This window comes from Conger conger, chromosome 3 (assembly GCF_963514075.1).
Source record: "Conger conger chromosome 3, fConCon1.1, whole genome shotgun sequence".
NCBI classification, from domain to species: domain Eukaryota; kingdom Metazoa; phylum Chordata; class Actinopteri; order Anguilliformes; family Congridae; genus Conger; species Conger conger.
Window position 1 is genome coordinate 39,324,026 of NC_083762.1, and position 21,076 is coordinate 39,345,101.

The 21,076-nt window shown below is 39.9% G+C and overlaps 1 protein-coding gene across 2 annotated transcripts in view; it reads left to right on the forward strand.

Annotated features, from left to right (window-relative positions):
- The first annotated feature begins 1,500 nt into the window (after positions 1–1,500).
- The window catches only part of grb14 (growth factor receptor-bound protein 14), a 62,548-nt gene continuing 42,972 nt past the window's right edge, over positions 1,501–21,076 (forward strand). The window contains exons 1-3 of one of the 2 annotated variants that reach the window (XM_061234814.1): positions 1,573–1,743; positions 4,551–4,677; positions 4,830–4,905. In XM_061234814.1, the coding sequence (XP_061090798.1) occupies positions 1,704–1,743; positions 4,551–4,677; positions 4,830–4,905 (243 nt within the window). In that variant the 5' untranslated portion in view covers positions 1,573–1,703. Of the gene's footprint in view, positions 1,744–4,550; positions 4,678–4,829; positions 4,906–21,076 lie in introns of both variants that reach the window. The other variant, XM_061234813.1, reaches the window with a different exon arrangement.

Below are 21,076 nucleotides of genomic sequence, written 5' to 3' on the forward strand. Positions count from 1 at the left end.
GGTAAATAATGCAGCTGATCCTATTGGCTATAATTAAACCTGGGTCAAATACAAGATTGTTTTGGATACAAAAATGTTTCTACTTTTTTACTGAGCTTGTCGGGTGTATTGGAACCTATGAAATAATATGCAGGCCTTCTGGCCCTCTTCGTTGGCTCAATTGCACCAGGCACGATCAGTTGAGCACAGAAAGGTATTTGAATCCAAAAGAATTACATTTCTGAACAAGGTTTGAATGAAACCAAACCCCCACCACAGACAATGTATTCCACTTAAATGAAACCATCCTCTTTTACAACTGTGCCACAGGTGCATGATAGTCTCACCACATTATTACCAACATTTAGTTTGACACCCCCATGAATTACCACTTGAGTATGACAGTGAAAACAGGGCCAGTGATGCTGTAGAAATTCATAATATATTTGGGGAGAATAATGAGTAAAAATATATTTTTTAAAACAATAGTGGATCTGCACTGGTGCTGTGCTTTCTGCACGGTAGGTGAATTACCTGGCATATGCAATTCCAGATTAGGCAGGTTGACCTAATTACATGTTAACCATTACTTCCCCCCTTCAATCAGAGAAGCAAATAGTCTTATCTGAATTTTCAATTTGCTTATAAAGAAATATTCTGATAAAAGCAATGCTTTTTGCGATGTAACTTGTGGCACATTCATGTGAAGGAAGATCATGGTACAAAAAGGTAAGATGAAGTAGCACGCTTTTGATTTCACAGATGATAGTAAGTCACGTATACGCCAGTCAGGAATGGGAATTGCTGCAGAGGCCATATGCTACAGTCCTGTACAGCGTAAGTGTTCAGCTATGTACCGCGACCCCAGTTAAACATTAGCTCTCGGATTGATTAGCGCTTATAAACCTGTTCTCAATGCGCCGTAATGCCCTGCCCAGAACAGATCAGCAGAGCCGTGTCAGGGGGGTAAGACCGCACGCTCCCGCTTCTCCAGTCCAGTTTAAAGTGCGCGCAGGAAACGCGGCACGAAGTCCGTGACAAAGAAACAGTCGCTTTACAGTCTGGCTAAGCTCCAGGAGCTCATTATTACAGAACTTAAGTTGCATACCGAACGACAACCCAGCCTTTTTTCTTTTTTTTTCAAGTAAGCCTCGCGCTGGTCTGCTTCCAGGTAACGAAAAAAACAAAAAAACAACCGAAAAACGGACCGAGAAAAAGCAGAGGGACAAAAAAAAAAAAAGCCCCAGAGGGAGAGATGCGGGCGGAGATGGTGTCAGCTGTGGAACGGATCTCCGGGGTTTAATTCGCTGCCTTGTCACTGCGAAGGGAGCCTGTGTCCCGAGTCATCGCTTTAAAAATAGCTTTATTGTGGTGGATCATGTTTTGGTAGGAGGGATCGTTTTGCCCCCCTCTCTCTCCGGACGGGACGGCCTCGCGGGGCGGTGGATGAGCCTGTGGGGGGGGGGGGGGGGGGGGGGGTGGTGGGTGGGCGAAGCCAAGCCACGCCGCTCACTCGCTGCGGTCTCCAGCTCCAAGCACGTCTGTTTCTCTCCGGTCCAGATGACACCCGGGATGTAGTCGGGCCTCCGCCAGTGATATGAGCAAAGCCCTGGAAGACCTGCGCACCTCAGGGAGCCCCGGAGAGAAAGGGGGTGCCGAGGGCGACTCGGGTACCTACTCCGGCCCTGCCTTCTTCCCCCTGAGCCCGGGCCTGCCTCTCCCGAATGCCCCGGTCAACAGGACGGCCCTCCCCATGGCCAATAGGTAACCCCCCTCCTCTTGCTCTGTCTTTCGCTTCCCTCGCTAGGCTGCAGCGGGGTGGGGGACACCTTCGCCCGGCCGGCTGTTGTCCGATAATGCCGAACGCGTTCGGTTTTCCCGAGCCTGTTTGCCCCGTGCTTGCGTACATGCAACATGTTGCAAAGCCCCATGTGCGTGAGCGAGCGGAGTAGCGTGTCTGTATCGGTCCTTGTTGTGTAGCTGTTCACAGGTTGATCTTTAAAGGTTGTCATGGTGAGTTCTGTCAATATGCTGTCCTGTGGAGTCTTTGTGTTCTCTGTAACAGGCAGTGAAGGTTCTGTTGAAATATTGCCGCAGACTTTGTACCTGTAAACATGAATGGTGAGCTCTTGGGTGTCAAAGAGTACATTTTACCCCATTTTGGCCACGGACAGAAAGAACTGGATGAAAGTCAAGCACCTGTTTCTTTCCGGGATGTAATTAGTAACTTAGTAACTGCAGTATTTACAGTGAAACAAAAGTCAATGCGGTGAGTGCAAGGCTGTCTCACATACACCGTAGAAAATCTTGATTTTACTCCTTCATGTTGTACAGAAAAAAATCCCTCAGCTTTCTAAAAGCCCCAACACCCGACCACACACATGGGGCAATTTTCTTCGGCTGTGCTTGGTAGTGCGCAAGTTACACATATACACTTGTATCCTGTAATACTTAATATAGTTTCTCACTCTCAGTATTTTTCTGTCAAATAAACGCCTACATTAAGAAAGCTGTCCGTATGATACGGGGTCACCCTGCAGTCATGAAAATGCCCACATAGGAATGGCGGGGTAATGTGACTTATTATAAAACAGGCTGCTTTGATCCTGGATATTGATTGGCTGTGACTGCGTTCTACAGTGATTGTAAATCCCACACAGTAGCAATTAATCTACCAGCCAGTAAACTATCGATTTGCTCACAATCCGGTACATAAAAATAATATTGCAAACACAATATTGTGTCATTGGCTAATTGTTTCTATACGTTTTAACTGTTTTATAACAGCAGTACGGCATTTGAGGCCGTGCTGCATGGTGTATACAGGCACAGCTACAGGCGGTTGCCGGCGCAACGCTTTGAGTTGTGCCTAACAACACCCTCATGTTATAGCAGTGCTTGTCGCGTCATATTCCTTTATTGTCTATGGAGTGTCTGCTGCCAGATTAGTAGTCAGCAGATGTCAGTGGTATGGAAACTGATGGTATGACTGGAGTGGACTGCAGTGGGTAGGGTACTGTTATTATTAGTATTATTATTCATATTAAGAAGCGGAAAATCTTTAATAGCAATTATACACTTTCATGTGTATGTGTGTGGGGGGTGGTGTGGAAGAGTAGACTGGGAATGTTGGTTGGGGACAGATGGGGCAGTCTGGGTATGCCAGTGTACTGTTTGTGTTCTGGCCTGCCTTTAGTTTCACTTTACTTTTTTCACCCTAGTTGAAGTCCCATGTGGTGGGTGATTTAATATTTCTGATCGAGCTCTAAGAGGGTACAAAAGCATAATCACAAAAATGTATTGTTTGGTCTTACAATTATTCTAGCATAAGAATATTATAGAATACCATTGACATTTCATATTATATTAGAATTCAGTAAGGTTCTCTCCACAGGTATCCTTTTGTATACAACGTTTTTATGACAGCTGTCAGTTTTTTCACGATAGTATACTGCTTATGTTGTAGCTAGTAAAAACTACCGCTTGTAATGATGGCTTGGGTTTTAGCTCTGGAATCTTAAATGTCATAGAGAATATCGGGGAACTGGTAATAATGCAAACACACAAATACATACATTCGGTCATGGAAACACAAATAACACATTTTAACATTTTAAACACACCATTTTTTTATTGGTAAAAAACGTTCATTCTCCCACTCACTCGATTACTTATAGTCACAACATTCCCCTTTTCCACATCAGCAGAGCAATAAATTCCCCGGCTATGCTCATGTGTTTTGTCATGGTTTGATGAAAAAAATATTTCAGTCTACTTTAGACACCAACAAACCATATTCTGTAAACATTGGTTTCACAGCTTTTCAAGCAGTCATATACATTCAATTTTCATCAGGGTTTTCTCAACAAATTTTTTCTCAACATGATGTTTGTGCCAACTGAATTTGGAATAAATTCCATTTCAGTGGATTTATCAGTTTACGTACTGTTCATCAGTTCTGACCCTTAGTGAAGTTAAGTGAATGAACACATACAGCAATTACATAGGAAAATGAATAGGAGATTAAATATAATGGAAGAGTTATCTATGGGGAATGAAACCCAGGGCATGTGTTTAGTTGGATGTATCAAATTCGGTGCCTTAACATGCCAACCTTGTATGGTCAACAAAATATCTACAATGAGTAATGTTAAATACTCCATAATATTTTTTAGAGAAGCCAACAGCCAGGCCACCGTGAATTGGGCTTGGTGTGGGCTTGGTTGTACATGGATGTGAATTCCTGGAAGAGTATTTGGCTGAAATAGGTACTCTTGTGCCAATAGGGGGCAATATTTTCTCTGGAACAAACAGAAATTACATTCCCTGTCAGGGTAATGCAGGCAATATAGAAGTATTAATGTAGAACGTGCCATAGAACGTCTTCCATAACATTCCATGGCACTTTTCAAAAGAGAATTAACCCTGGTGTCCTGGACAAAAACTATTCCTGTGTATGGTTCAATATTTCCTTTAAATAATATTGTCAACAATAATGCCATTTATTTGGTAGTACAAATAATTATGATATTGATTGACTATGCTGATATAACCCTCATTTTACAACATAGGAAAAGTAAAGAAGGGGAAGAGACGGTGGCATCCCAGATTCCAAATCCTTTCCCAGAGCTTATCCCAGCTGAGTCCTCTCTCATCTCCGAATGCTTATTACCTTGGACCAAAAGCAGTGTTACTCAGGTAAGAACTCTTCACCATCCAACAGCACCTTTGTAGATGGCTGGTTCTCACCGCAAAGAGTGAGGTTAATTTCATCTTTCAGGAAAAAAAGCTTGGTATACATTTGTATTTGTGTAACCAGGACAGTGACAATATAATTTCTTCTATAACAGAAGTGCAAAGAGTGCAAAGAGCTTAGTCAAGCGGCGGTTGCTGGGAAGTTTGTGTCAGAAAGCAATGAGATATCAGGTAATGTGAGCTGCTGATTCAGAGAAATAACAGTGCATCAGCATACTGGTTACAGTCTGACAGGCAAGTTCACAACTGCTACAGTGTTACAGTGTGGCCTTGTGCACATACTATAGGTAGCATAGTGGCCTTTGAATGCTAAGACATTGTAGTTAATGAAGAGGTTGTAAAAGTTTGGCTTCCAGTGAGCAAATACTTGTGAAGAAATATCAGTGTCATCACCTTTTGTGGACAGCGATATGTCCTTTTGTGAACAGTGATGCTGAAAACATAAAAAGCAAAATTCTTATTCTTACAGGTTGGATTATGAGGGGTCACTTTGACCGTGTGCACTATGTGTCTAAAAAGGGAAAAATCTGGAAAAGATTTATAAAAAAAAAAAAAAAAAAGCGATACATGCAGGAGTGGAGATACTTGAGGTGTATTTTCTTGCTTTTAAGTCCATCAATGGCCATGTATTAATTATCGGGGAAGTGAAGTATAAGTGAAATATGTTTAATTACCGAATCCAGCCTTTTTTACAGTTAACATGCTCGTATAATGTCCACCACTGAATAACTTTATGAATAACGACCAAAGATATCAATTATCAATGAAATCGCCAAATTTGTTGAGCTCATTGTATCAAACTTCAACAAATCCATACAATGCACAACCAGATTAAAATGAATAAATGTATTAAGCTACACAAATATTCAACATCTAATCCAAAAATGAAGGTTAACTACCTTAACCTCTTAAGTATCACCCCTTTTCTTAATAGAAGCTTGAAAATAAAAAAATAAAATGGTTACTACTCTTGAACCCTTTTGACTACAGGCACAATCCTGGTCTCTTCTGGCTTTTGTTTTCCAAATAGTTTATACAGATAGAACTGTGAGTTTTAACACTATCAAACAGTATATACTGTGAGCATATTGATTAAAAATTGTGCTGTGAAAATGGGAATGAATTTAAAAAATCCCACTATGGCCCAAATACGGGGTTAAACAAACAAAGTTACAGACATAGACAACTTTCAGTCCCAAGAGAAACAATTGAAGAAAAATGACCACTCCACAGCTTGCTTCACCCTGAGCAGTCAGAAGAAAGCCAAAAACCAAAAGAAAGCCAAATATTGCAAAAGGAAAAGACCAGGGATGAACTGTAAAACACCGGGCCTGGATGCAACAATCTTCCTTCAGCTCCAAAACAAATTCCAGACTAAACTAACTGCTGACTCAAAGAAAAGGCTGCATTTTTAACTAATTGAGAGAAGCAGGGGGGTTACCTCCTGTGCATACCGATCCACTGTGCTGATTGGGTGTGGTGTGTAAGAGTTGAAGTGTGAATGGGGAGCCAGACGAGGACTGACTGACTTCATATGAAAGCTGAAAAACGTAGCTAATAAAGTTACCTTATGTTGTTTGAGGCAGGTCACTATGATAAAAAGTGAACGTTTACTTCTGCTTCCAACAGCAGAAGTGATAATTGTATTAGTAATGGCACGATCCAGGCAATAGTAATCTCAAAATGTACAAAACCAAATTGCACCGTGTTGGTTTTCCATGTTGTAACTTCAAATCCAAAGGGATTCGATTTTTTGCGACATGAGGAATGCCACAGGAGGTTTGCTAGGCCATCCCTCATTGAGAAACAGACACACAGACACAAGCACAGACACACCTCATCTGCATACTCCCTGCTCTCTGTATCTCGTCTCTGGCTCCAAACCATGGCTCAGCCCCTTTGAAGTTGTCCTAAGGCCAGGAATAAGCCAAATAGTGAGCAGTTAGAATTGACATTCCTGACAAAATCATTGCACACCTGGCAGGTCCCCAACCAGTTTTTTTATATTGACTGTTTTCCCAGACTGGCTTCAGCAGGGTCAAGACTTGGGACCAGAATAATAATTACTCTATAGCTGCTATTTCATGACATTTTAAGCATGCTTTAAACCTTTAAGTATTGCCCCTCTTTTGACACAAATTTGAAAATAACATACCGAAAATAAAATGGTTACTATTTTTGAACCCTTTTGACTGCAGGCTAAATCCTGGTCTCTACTGAAAGGTTAGAATTACTCCAAATATTACTAAAACAAAGTTACAGATACTCAAACCCAGTGAAACATTTTTGGTCACTGAAAAGATTTTCTGTTTTTGACTGGATACAGATTATTGTGGTTGTGGCTGGTGCACTCAGAAACACAATGGAGCCACAGCCAACACTCCCTTTTCAAATGTGATGAAAATATCACCGGAAATGGTCTTTTCTAAGCTATGTCTAGGCAGTTTTCCCAATTTGGAGACTCCAAAAGGACACATAGAAACTAAGGGTGGAAACTAAGCCAGGTCCCCCCATGCTTGTTTTCACACCCACGTTACAAAATAAGGAATTGTTGTTGCTAAAGCAACAGTTAAGTTATAAGTCAAAATAGGTTATACAGATAGAACCATGAGTTTTAATGCTTTCAATCAGTATATCCTGTTACCATTGTGATGAAAATTGCACTGTGAAAAAGGGAATGAATGCAAAAAAAACTACACCACCCCAGCCCTGATGAGACTTAAGGGGTTAATTTAAGTAGGTCAAACATTAGGGTATTATAAAACACACAGCATATATTTTTCTTGCATGAACATAGGCTATAGAAACAGTGCAAATCATCAATATTGCTGACTCAGGGGGAAGGATATGACTGTTGTTTAACTTTATATGCTATACACATACTCACATATAAATAGAAATTAAACATGAAGGAAATAGACCTATCATTGCAAACAAAATGTGCATGTGACAAATATAACCACATGTGAAACTTTGCTTTGGTTTACAGCTTACATACAGTACCTAAATAGCACCGATTAACATTGGCTACTAAATGAGCAATGGTCGATGCATTATAGAAACTTTTAATCAGATAATATATTTTGTCATATCTATGAGATCTCTGCCATAAATGTCTAAAATATCCTTCATAGCACAAACTGTCTGACCCAATTGAGGACATTATCATGGCAATAATATTTTGAAATACTTCAGAAAGTGAACTTTATTCTTGACTTGAGCTTATGAGCTTATCTCAGTGAATGCAAGCAATAAACAATGTGATTTCCGAGTCGGAAATGCTTTCATAATTCATAATGTACCCACCAAAAAACAGGCGTACAGAAACAATATCCAAGAATCAGAATCCAAATAACCAGGCAGTGTTATTTAATAACAGATAATCCAGAAAAACAAACAGCAACCACACAGATAAACGGGACAGGGAAACAGAGGCTAGAACAGAACAGAGCAAGCATTACCCAGATGACTAAAGCTGACAAACTAGCAACAAACAGAACAGATAGACAGGTTTAAATACACAAACCAATGAACTAAACAACAAACAGGTGTGAATGCAAGGGAGCAGATAACGAGACACAGTTGAAATGAATGAATAAATCAATGAATGACAGGACTACGGACAGAGAACTGGGACATAAGGCACGAAAATTAGTAAAAACTCAGAGGACACAGAAAAAGGAAAAGAAAAGAAAAATAGAAAAAAGGCACAGACGTGACACCTATACCCTTTTCAGGAATGCACAGAGAAGATTTTTTTTTTTTGGATGTCTTCCAAAAGTTGATCAATATGATATTTGCAACATCTTTTTTTGGTAAAATTACTTAATGTTTGATTCATACAAAAAAAATTTAATTTTCCAAAAGTTCCAAAGGAGCTACATGCCTTGTCTTATATGATCTTGGGTCAATCTAAAATGAGCTAGTTCTGAAAGAGTGGCATAATAAAAAAGAAAATAGTTCTAATTACTTGGCTACAGTAAAACACATTTTAACATATTTCTCAGTACAATGAACAGTGCAAGAAGCAGTTCAGCTGAACTTAAATAAGGTCACTTTTATTATTACTTATGAACATTATTACAATGTTCATCTTAAATTGAGAGCCTATTAAAAAAAATAATTAAAATTAAAATGTGCTTAATTTATGGATACCTCCTGTAAACTCCCTGTTCTTGGTGGATTTGTATATGAGGTTCTAATATAGTAGAGGGCTAGGCAAACAAACAGACGCACATACACACCAAAAAGCACATTAACAAACAGACACACACACCAGCTAGAGGGAAGACATCCTGCACCAATCTGCCAGCCTAGTTACACTGATATGTATTTGATTGCTACCAAAAATAAAATCAGAAGATGAAATAGTTCAGGTTGGTAGAAATTTGACAGCTGCCCACTGCACCTACACTCTGATGCAGCTACAGTGAGCACTTCTGTCACTCAGACAGAAACTGTTATAAAACATAGTATTTATATAATGGATAAATAATTAGGACATTTAGGTATGTGTTGCATGTACTGTAGTGTTTGTGTTGTATGTACATAGCTTTAAAAATAGATTATTATGTTATTATACTTGACACAGACACAAGCACAGACACACCTCATCTGCATACTCCCTGCTCTCTGTATCTCGTCTCTGGCTACTTGACAAATAAATCACAAATTTAATGCTACAAGAAATATATATTTCTACATTTTTCATCTACATTGTTACTGACTGGGGTTTATTTGGGATGTGAAAGGGTTAGAGAGCGGTAACAAAAGCGGTGGGTTAATTAGGCTACTCTATCCATATGCATGTTATATTTTAGTAACAAAGGTGACAGTTCAAATAGTGACTGAATGATTTGCGCTTCCATTCAACAGCACATTTTGTCCTGGACTTTTTGTATGTCTATGAGGACAATAATTTGCACAATGGTTTGTGGGTAACTTGTGCAGCCTGTCGAGGAGTAAGTCCCTCAACTATTCAATTTTCAGGATAATACTACCTTTTGGATGATTTTGACTCATTTATCAATATATAACACCCTTTGAACACCTTTCTCTCATTTATCAATATATAACACCTTTTGAACACCTTTCTCGAAACGATATTACAAGAATCATTTTTCTCAGTGCATAGTCATTTATACCCAGGAGAGTGTTTTGAGCCAATTATTTAAGCTTTCAGAGTGGGTACCGCATCACAAATCTCATTGTTAGATCCAGAAATTGTATTATTTTTCATAATGAAAAAAAATGTATTTATAGAAAAATACTATTGGGGACTGATAATATAAAAATGTTGAAAAACAATCTTCAAACATGTCTTATGTAGAATCTGAAATAATTGTTCAGATTATAGAGTGCTACAAAAATGTTTGAATTTCAAAGTATGCAAATTACCTACTTTACATATTTTATCTATACCTCCATACCTCATAATAATTGAAGTATGTACCTCTGAAATGATCTGGAAGACCAAAGATGTGTTTTTGTAGATACGTTCTCTGGGTCTCATTTATCAATATTTTCGGAAATCCATTTGCAAATTTATGTGGGATCGTAAAGGAACTAACAACGTTCGTCGTATTCCTGAAAGATGGATAGACACAGCTTTTTTCGTATCCACGTGTGTATGTTGATAGATACCAAATAATCGTAAATGAAAGGCACGTGCACAAAATTTGTGATTGTGATTTTAAAGAGATAGTCAAATAAAGAAAAAAGCTTCTCTGAAGCGGATATTGAAGTTCTGTTAATGGAAGTACAACAAGCCAAAAACATACACCCATCAGCCATAACATTAAACTAGTTTTTTTGTGATTAAAATGCTTTAAACTGTATAAACGTGTCTATAAACACTTAATACTGCATTTTTTGGTTATTTAAATGTCTTGGTACATACTGGTGTTCTATCACGGCTATAGAATTTTTAATATTAAATAAATAATAAAGACCTGCCATATTAAAAATGCATGGGATCTATTCCAACATAAATTTCACCACATGCAGTACCATGTAATTGCAACGGAGGGAAGAAGGGTGATACTGATTTAGGATTAGATGGCATGCATTTTTAAATATGACATGAGGTCCTTATTTCTTGTTAAATATGAATAATCTGTTCAGATAGATGTCATCCTGAACACCAGTACGTACCAAGGTATTTCAATAACAAAACAGTGCACACACACAACCCCCCCCTCCCAATAAGCTTACAAGACTTAAAACATTTTTTTAAACTTTTTTAACACAGTTTTTGAAGGAATTCAGCAGGTAGGTTGTTCCAAACATCTTGGAGAACTAGCCACAGTTCTTCTGTGGATTTAGGCAGCCTCAAATGCTTCTGTCTCTTCATGTAATCCCAGACAGACTTGATGATGTTGGGATCAGGGCTATGTGGGGGCCATACCATCACTTCCAGGATTCCTTGTTCTTCTTTATGCTGAAGATAGTTCTTAATGACATTGGCTGTGTGTTTGGGGTCGTTGTCCTGCTGCAGAATAAATTTGGGGCCAATCAGATGCCTCCCTGATGGTATTGCATGATGGATAAGTATCTGCCTGTACTTCTCAGCATTGAGGAGACCATTAATTCTGACCAAATCCCCAACTCCATTTGCAGAAATGCAGCTTGAAACTTGCAAGGAACCTCCACCATACTTCACTGTTCCCTGCAGACACTCATTCTTGTACCGCTCTCCAGCCCTTCGGCCAACAAACTGCCTTCTGCTACAGCCAAATATTTCACATTTTGACTCATCAGTCCCGAGAACCAACTGGCATTTTTCTGCACCGCAGTTCCTGTGTTTTCGTGCATAGTTGAGTCACTTGGCCTTGTTTCCACGTCGGAGGTATGGCTTTTTGGCCACAATTCTTCCATGACCACTTCTGACCAGACTTCTCCACACAGTAGATGGGTGTACCTGGGTCCCACTGGTTTCTGCCAATTCTGAGCTGACGGCACTGCTGGACATCTTCCGATTGCGAAGGGAAGTAAGCATGATGTGCATTCCATCTGCTGCACTAAGTTTCCTTGGCCGACCACTGCATCTACGGTTCTCAACGTTGCCTGTTTCTTGCTTCTTCAACAGCGCTTGGACAGCACATCTGGAAACCCCAGTCTGCCTTGAAATTTCTGCCTGGGAGAAACCTTGCTGATGCCCTTGTGTCTTGTTGCTGTGCTCAGTCTTGCCATGGTGTATGACTTCGGACATTAAATTGTCTTCAGTAACCTCACCTTGGAAGCAGAGTTTGGCTGTTCTTCACCCAGTTTTAACCCTCCTACACAGCTGTTTCTGTTTCAGTTAATGATTGTGTTTCAACCTACATATTAAATTGATGATCATTAGCTCCTGTTTGACATAATTGGTGAATCACACCCATGACTATATGCCTGCAAAATCCCTGACCGTGTGCAAGTGTACCGAGAAGAATTGATATTGGTTTGAAGGCAAAGGGTGGTCACACCAAATAATGATTTGATTTAAATTTTTCTTCTGTTCACTCACTTTTCATTTTGTTAATTGATGCTAAACTATTAACATTTCTATTTTTGAAAGCATTCTTACTTTACAGCTTTTTTTCACACCTGCCTAAAACATTTGCACAGTACTGTACGTACATATACAAACTCTATATTTAGGCTGTATATTTTTTATTTTAACCCTAAAACGTAATTAATTTAATTTGCAAAGTTTATATGCCCAATGTTTTTTTGTGGGTTTTTTTTGTTAAATGATCCGAACGCATTCAGGCTGCAGGATCGGGTCCCGTTGGGCTTGGGTTGGGCTTGGGTCAGTCAGAGTCTTGCTTTTCGTTTGGAATTAGCTTGCTATGCAATTCACCTTGTGCACAAGTGGGTGCTTTTCTGATTTAAACCAGTGCGTTGTGGCCATCAACACATATGTGCTTGTTTTAAAGCAATCGCAATCATGGCAAAACTTCTGTGTGACCACTTACTAACCTACTACAGCAGGCTAGGGATGTCAGTAACTTTTGACAGGTATATCTAAAATTTCCTGCTCAACTGCTGTCATTATCCGGACCCTTTTAGAGCTGATGCCCTTCAAATGTGAATGGAAGGGGATTTGTGTGGAGGTTTTTTTTTGAACCCCGCTAAAATAAAGTTACCTCATTATTATTTTGGGAGTTACCTGACACTGTGTAGGCTATCAACAATTGTGTTATGATTTGTGAGATCAAAGCAGCCAGGCAAACCACACTTTCTGAAAATGAAAGATCATTATTCATTGGTATCGTAACTGCCTATTTTACCCTGCTTTTGAGTGTTTGGACATCGACATCAAAATTAAAGATGGTGAGAGGTGCAGCTAGCTAGCAAGTATGGTTGAAACAGTGCTTGTGAATGCAAACTCCAAGGCCAGTAATTGAGACAGCTTTTCCCCTAAGATTAAGTTATTGCCTTGTTTATCTCAAAGACGTTGACGCTGTATGTAAACTGCATCATCCATCATCTTGCAAAGGCTACACGGTATGCACATTGACTTTGCTGACAAAACTAAAAAAAAGAGAAACCAGGGTACTCCGGTTTTGCCCTGCGTCCTCCACAATGTTGAACAGAAAATGGCACCTTTGTTTTCATTGGTTCAGAAACATGCTTGAAACACATAACTTGGCGTGGACATGGGGGACCTGGTCTGTTGTTCATCCTTCACCAACACCCATAATCCCCTGGCCCTCCCACATTAACCGATAACTTCTAGAACACAATTAACAAAATAGGATCAGATGCAGGGAGTTCAAAACAGAATGTTCTTCTCCCTAAACAAAAGCAGTTCAGGCACACCCTGCTTTGGTACATTTCTCTTCTTTTTCTGTTGACTTTATGGAACTGCCTGACCATCTCTGTGTAGCTCATATCGTCTTGATATGGTACATCAAATGCCCCCATGTAGCTCACATCAGTATCTTGGAACCTGTGGCACAGGTGTGTCCAAATACAAATACAAGGTTGTACACTTTGTGTATATTTAGCTATTTGTATAAGATTTTGAGTTGCGTACAGGTAATCACCAATGTACTGAATGTCAGTGATGCATTACTATTTTAACATTAACAATGATGGAAATCAGATGTAAGCTTTTCTTTGGCTTATATGTTAAGCTTCCTTGCCCTGAGAAGACCTCTGGCTTGAGGGCAATGCCCAGCAGATTTGCCTCAATGACATAAAGAGTGCTCCTGTGTAGACTGTCCACCAATTTTGATAATAAAACACATAAAAGGCTAATCTTGTAGACATTGTTTCAAGTATAGCCAAAACAACAAAAATTGTGTCACTATCCAAATACCAAAGGCTTGCAATTGTATGTACAGTTTAAAAAAAAGAAGATGTTTGTTCGCATTTACTTCATGTATTTTCTTAAAACAGGGATTGAACTATATTATAACAATGGTATTCAATGATTCAAGTCTCCCTATTCCAAATCATCATAAATATTTGGAGAAATTACCATCAGCTGTTTCAAATTATACCATCTATGACCTGCTCTATCAAAATGACCGCATTAATATAATGACAGCTGAAATGTGCAGAAACATCATCCACCAATATTCAGAGAAATGGCACCACACTTACTAGGCAGATGTTTTTAATGCAACGATGCAGAAAATATATCAAACTTTACCAAGGCGCAAGACAAGGTGAACATACCAGATTTAAACCCCATTGAACATGCATTTCTTGTTCAAATGGAAACTGAAGTCCAAAACCCCAGTGAACACGCACCAACTGATAGGGAGAGGTATAAGCTTGGCAGATCATCTCAAAGGATCAGATCATAAGTGTTCTCCATGTGTCGCAGACTTGATGCAGTCACCATATGTCAGGGGTATGCAATGAGACATTGACCTTGCAAGTCATTACATTTGCCAAAACTTTGTTCCATTACTTAGGCTGACTTGAAAAAGGGGGCCTTGACTCACTAAATGGCATTGTTGTAAGATAGTTTAATGGCTGGTTATAAAAAATAAATGCAAATATGCTTAGTTGATAAGCATATATACAGTATATATATATACTATACATTTGGTCAGCCCCAGAATTATTGACACCCTTCATAAAAATGAAAAAAGGCTCCATATGCTAAACAACACATAATAATCTGTCCGTTATGTTCAAAATAACTAAAATCCCTTTGTCATCCATCAGCATGGGAAAAGTCAAAGAACTGTCAATTCAGAAGAGACTGATGGTAATTGACTGTCACAACTGTGCTAATGGGTACAACAAAAATACATAAATAGTTAAACATACCCCTTAGCACTGTAAGAGCAATAATAAAATATGTAAAACATATGTAATTGCCGCAAACTTGCCAGGAAAAGGACTTAAGTGCACATTGTTGCCATGGACTGTGAGGAAGATGGTGATGGAGTCAATAAAGAACCCAAGGATCAATGTTTAAGAATCGTGGGGCTGCAATGGTTGAAATGGTTAAGCGAAAACAACATCCATGTTCTGCACATTTATGTTTTGCTCAGTCTCCAGACTTAAATCCCATTAAGAATCTGTGCCCTGAACTGAAGAGAGGGGTTCATAATCAAAACCCCAAGGATATCAATGACCTTGAAAAGTTTTTCAAGGAGGAATGGTCAAAAATCCAGATGTACTAAGCCTTTTGTGATGATCTTCAGGCACACATATGACGCATTCTGCTCAGGAAACGTGCATTGTATGTATCAAACTGGAGCACCGGGCTGAAAAATGATACAAATAATTATTTTTTCAAACTAAGATTCATTGGCCTTGGCTCATTTTCTTTGAGGAACATGAACCAAAAAACATTTTCAATGACCCCCCCCTGTATACCCCCCCAATAAATTTGTATTACATACAGGGTCTTCGGGTCCACTGGACCCGGGGCTAGTGAAAGTGTGGAAATCATAGGTCCTGTGCATTTTCCCTTCCTCCTTTCTGGGCCTGTGTGTGTGTGTGTGTGTGTGTGTGTGTGTGTGAAAGAGAGAGAGAGAGAGAGAGAGAGAGAGAAGGAGAGGGAGAGAGTAAAGCAGGTGAATGGGCCCTTGGTGTGAGCACCCACAGTGTTCACCCACTGTTCCCGCACAAGGTCGCAACATTGTTGCAAAATTGGAGCACCCAACACTATCTGCACCCATATTCCCACACATTTCACCCTCTATCTTGCGGGAACCAATCATGGGGACCAGCCACTATAAATACCTCCATACCACAACTGATCAAGATGGCAAAGCGATTCTCTGTTCAGACTGCCTTACAGTTGATATTGGAAGAGACAGAGGATTTTGATGGTGATGCAGGGGAAGAAGTTTCAGAATGTGAGGATCACATTTCTGAAAATTCAGAGTCTGACACTGAGTCTGAAGAGGAGGATGAGCATCAACCAGCTCTGAAGCGTAAAAGAGCCTCAGGACCAGCCCTTCAGCAACCAGGACTATGTGATCAGCCAGGAACAGCCTGTGAGCAGCCAGCCCCAGGACCATCCAGCGAGCAGCCAGGACCAGCCCGCAAGCAGCCAGCCATAGGACCAGCCCGTGAGCAGCCAGCCATAGGACCAGCCCGTGATCAGCCAGCCATAGGACCAGCCCGTGAGCAGCCAGTCATAGGACCAGCCTGTGAGCAGCCAGCCATAGGACCAGCCCGTGAGCAGACAGCCATAAGACCAGCCTGTCAGAAAGCTCCGAAACACAAGCGCGCCTCAGGAGCTGGCCGCCAGCAGCCAGCCCCAGGACCAGCCGATGAGCTGCAAGCCACAGGACCAGCCAGTGAGCAGCAAGGCACAGGACCAGCCCATCAGCCAGCTCCGAAACGCAAGCGAGCCTCAGGGCCTGCCCGTCAACAGCTTGCAAATGACAACATATGGATGTCAAAAAATGGCAAAATTGAATGGTCTTCCTGCTCAAGAAATGAACCCCCACGCATGGCTGCCAATGTGATTCGGATGATACCAGGACCTACACGCATGGCAGTCACTCATGTACAAGACATCAACTCTACTTTTGACCTTTTCATGCCATTGAAAGGAGGATTCAGGCAGCAATACAAAGAAGCGCTGTGAAGTGTGTGGCCCCAAGATGGACAGGAAAACAAAATATACATGCACCCAGTGCAAGAAGTACATATACAATACACACACAGTGAAACTGTGGCCCTCATGTGTGGAATAGTCTGGGATAAAAATGGCTGTATTCAATGGGGCTAATGGGTGTTATGTGTATGTGTTATGTCCAATGGGGCAGACAGGTGTTATGTGTAACCTGGCCTGAGTAGGTTAAATTTCTAATGAAATTCAAATAAATAATACATTATAGTTTTAGAAAAACTTGCCTCATTTGTACTTTTGTTGATTATATTCCAGTAAAGCCTGTTTTGTGATTCATTTCTTATTTTGTTACATTTTGATTAAAAAAATAAACAAAAACGAGTGCCATTTCAGTTCATAAATGTGATTTAACAAAGGTAAAGGGAACAAATTTAACATATGTGTTGTTTATATTACTTGCAATTGGGATGAAGTAAACATTTGCTGAGTATTTTAACAAAAAAAGGTTTGATTGTGTTGAATTAAAAGCCCCAAAATGCTACGGGTCCACTAGACCCGGCAGGACCCCCTGTGTAACAAAAAAACGAAGATCCTATAAGGGTTAATGCATATGCAAAATTACTGACATAACGTGCTCATCTATCGTGACAGTAACAAATGTTCGTTGCTGCTAGTAAAAAATATGAGTACGCTGAATGCATTGATATGCTGCTTTTAATCACTTATATCCATTGCAAAAAGACATGCCTTTTATGGAGGACGCTTTGTGACATATTAATAAATAAATCCTTCATTAAATCCATCAATAAATACTTCAATATATCCATCAATAAATCCATCAATAAATAAATCCATAAATAAATCCATCAATATATAAGGAAATAAATACATTTATTTATTTATTTAATCATTTATTTACCATTTTATTTATTTATTTATTTATTTATTTATTGACCATTTTATTTATTTATTTATTTATTTATTTATTTATTTATTTATTTATTTATTTATTGACACTTTTATTTAAGGATATATTTATGGATTTATTTATGGATTTATTTAAGGATATATTTATTTAAGGATTTCATGCTCCAACATGCAAATAAGGGGGTGGGTTTCAGTTGAGCTAGCTGTTCTGATTGGACTGCAGTGGCCTATGCTGGGATTGGATTGTCTACAAGTTCTTTACAAGTGTGACTATACTACCGGTTAGCTAGGTACCAAAATGGAGTTTTTATCGGAGCTAAGAAATGAAATGTTAAGACTGGCAGATACCATTGATAGTGGTAATGTACCACTCAATAATATTATAGAAACAGTGGAAGACTTTGTAGACAGCGTTGTAGATATTGCAGCACTGACTGATTCTGATGTGGACGAGGTTGTGTGGAGCAACCTGCAGACGATTCTGCATCGTGCTGCATTAAAAAATCAACAAGGGAGAAGTGTAGGACGACCCTCTTATGAGATTCCTCTTGAGGTGTTGGAAACGTACATCCTGAGTGGCATTAAACCATTAAAAAGGGAGTGACTGCAGCTGTTGGTTCCCTCTCCGACTACCGCCAGAACCACGACGATCTACTAGACAAACGAAAGTTGGAATGGGGGTGTCATTCAGTGTGATTGTGGTGTACATTAAGTATCAAGCTTGATTTTAGGATTAATGTAGCTAGCTACATTAGCCTACTAACCGTCTCCTGTTTGCCGTTCAATTCGATCTGCTGCTTCACGCAGCAGGTCCGCGATACTCCTTTCCTCCATCTTTTTCTGACATCATTGCAGCAGTGACTGACAGCCTGTGCAGTCCAATCAGAACAGCTCTTATTTGCATGTTGGAGCATGAAATCCTTAAATAAATATATCCTTAAATAAATCCATCAATAAATAAATCCAGAAATAAATCCATCAATATATACGGAAATAAATACATTTATTTATTTATTTAATCATTTATTTACCATTTTATTTATTTATTTATTTATTTAATCATTTATTGACACTTTTATTTAAGGATATATTTATAAAACAGCAAACACATTTCCCAGCGGCAGTCCTGGCATATCAGAAAATAACACCAACACCAAATGAATTAGCCTCCCAAAACTTATTTCATTGAATTGTTTATACATTATAGCCTTTTTCTGAAAAATAGACACATGGTATACATTTAGCATGATCACATATTGTACAAAGAAATAACCATATAATTGTAATACCCATGACCGAGACGAGTTTGCGTATTTACGTACCACTGTTAAAGCATATGTAGTCATGTTATTTACCGGTGAGTGATTAAAATATAAAGACCTGTAAAAAAAACAGACATACTGATATAAGACACTTAGAGACATGGGCCCTACTGCACTGCCTATATGACCGCCACTGTATCAAGCTCATTGAAACGATACATCTTGCATTTCATTCAAGGACAATAGCCGGCACAGCTGGATTATGTATACACATTTCATCCTGCACTGGATACACTTTTACATGGCAGCCGATACAAGAAATACGCCACATGCAATGAAAATATTCAAAGCATTAAACATGTGCTGTTTAAGATTTGCCTCTTTCACACAATGTGGTTTGTAAGCAGTCCTATTGGCTGATGAGCTGTAGCGTTTGTAAATAAGACGTGAATTTCAGGCATCATACCCTCGCCAGGCCGCATTTTGTACTGCAAGTTTCATGTACATAAATCTGGTCCAAAGTATCAATCCATGGTGGCCATAAACCATGGAATTTGGGTGATTCCATTGAATCATTAATAAACCACACTACTTTACATATGTTGGAAAATAATGATTATGTCATTATTTTTAGTTTACAGTATTTTTTGTGCATATTTATTTATGTATTTACTTAAGTTTGCCAATAATGTTGGACCTGGCTGTACCTGTATACAGTGTACAGTATGTGTGTTGTAGACTTTTACATGGGCCTAGACATTGCTTCATATATGTTGAGTTCTTTGTTACTTATGGCTGTGCCATTGCTGAAATGGGAGCCCATGCCCTGTATGTTATCTGGAGTGTGTAGCTACAGTAGAATTGCACGAAAGGGTGCATTTCACATGGGAGACTTGCAGGGTCCCCATCTGTCGAGTTAGGCTGTAGCTCTCTCCCTGTGATGCCTGTTTCACTGTGGGTGCTAATTGCAATCCCTTTATGTGGGTGTTGGGTCGCCTCAGGTCTCTGCCTCAGGTTAAAACCAACCATAATCATACTAGTTGCGTTCTGCTTTCTCAAAGTTTTTAATGAGTCACATTCAGCAGGTCTTCGACACTCTACACGTTCTCCTTTTGTCACCTGCAATCACAGCGTTTAGAATTGTGAATGATTTGCCAGAGGAAGCAATCAGTTGGTTGCTTGTTCTCTCTCACCTTGCCTGATCAGATGCCTTTTCTGTATGTGATTATCCATTAAAAGTGGAGTGTCTTTTTCCTTTATTCAATATGGGTAGTCACAAATGAGTTCTTGTTACCTGACTCCCTCCATACTTGACCCCGGCTTCACTCTCGAAAACCACAGAGTGATTGTAATTCGCTAATGCCTCCCCCGCATTGTTAAAAATCTGGGGATTAGCACGGGTTGGCCATTGTGTTTCGGCGGTCCAGTATGAGATCCTTAAGTTTCCCAGTGAAGAAGCGGGCTGACATCTTGGTGACCTCGGGCTCTGAACGGGGTGGCTTCTTGCTAGCCTATCTCAATGCTCCCCTTATATAATTCACTGACGAGGGCTGACAGCCTTTCACCTGCTTTCACCCGGGCCATTTGAGCTGCTGCATTGAGCGGACAAAGAGAATACGTAAGACCGGCCAGCTGTTTGTGTGCCACCATCCCACAATCCGGGGGTTAAGACCCATCCCTAGAGCACGTGGGAACTGTGTGACATCATCGCCCTTCCCCCTGTTCCTTAGCTCTCAGTGCGGGTGGAGCTCCTGTAAGGTCTGGTCCATCGTCATACATTTTCCCTTTTGGAACTCAGGCCTGGAAAGACATTTGGCAACAATCCTGTCTAATAACACCCAAGTTCTGCAGTTTTTCAGTATAAGGGTGGCAGTTTCACCTTGGCATTTCTCCAGCTGCATTCAAACTGTGCATCCCCTGAGAGGCACTTATCAACAAGAACCACTCCCTGTATGTCTAAGGGCCTGTGTATTTGACTGACAGGCAAATGAAGAGCCACCCATCCGAAGTTGGCTAACTTATATGCTCTGTTTATGGTCCTCCAAGATAAATGAATATGTTGAATGTCAGCAAAGGTACAGCTTTCATTCTGGAAAACAAGTCCTTTATTAAATGAAGA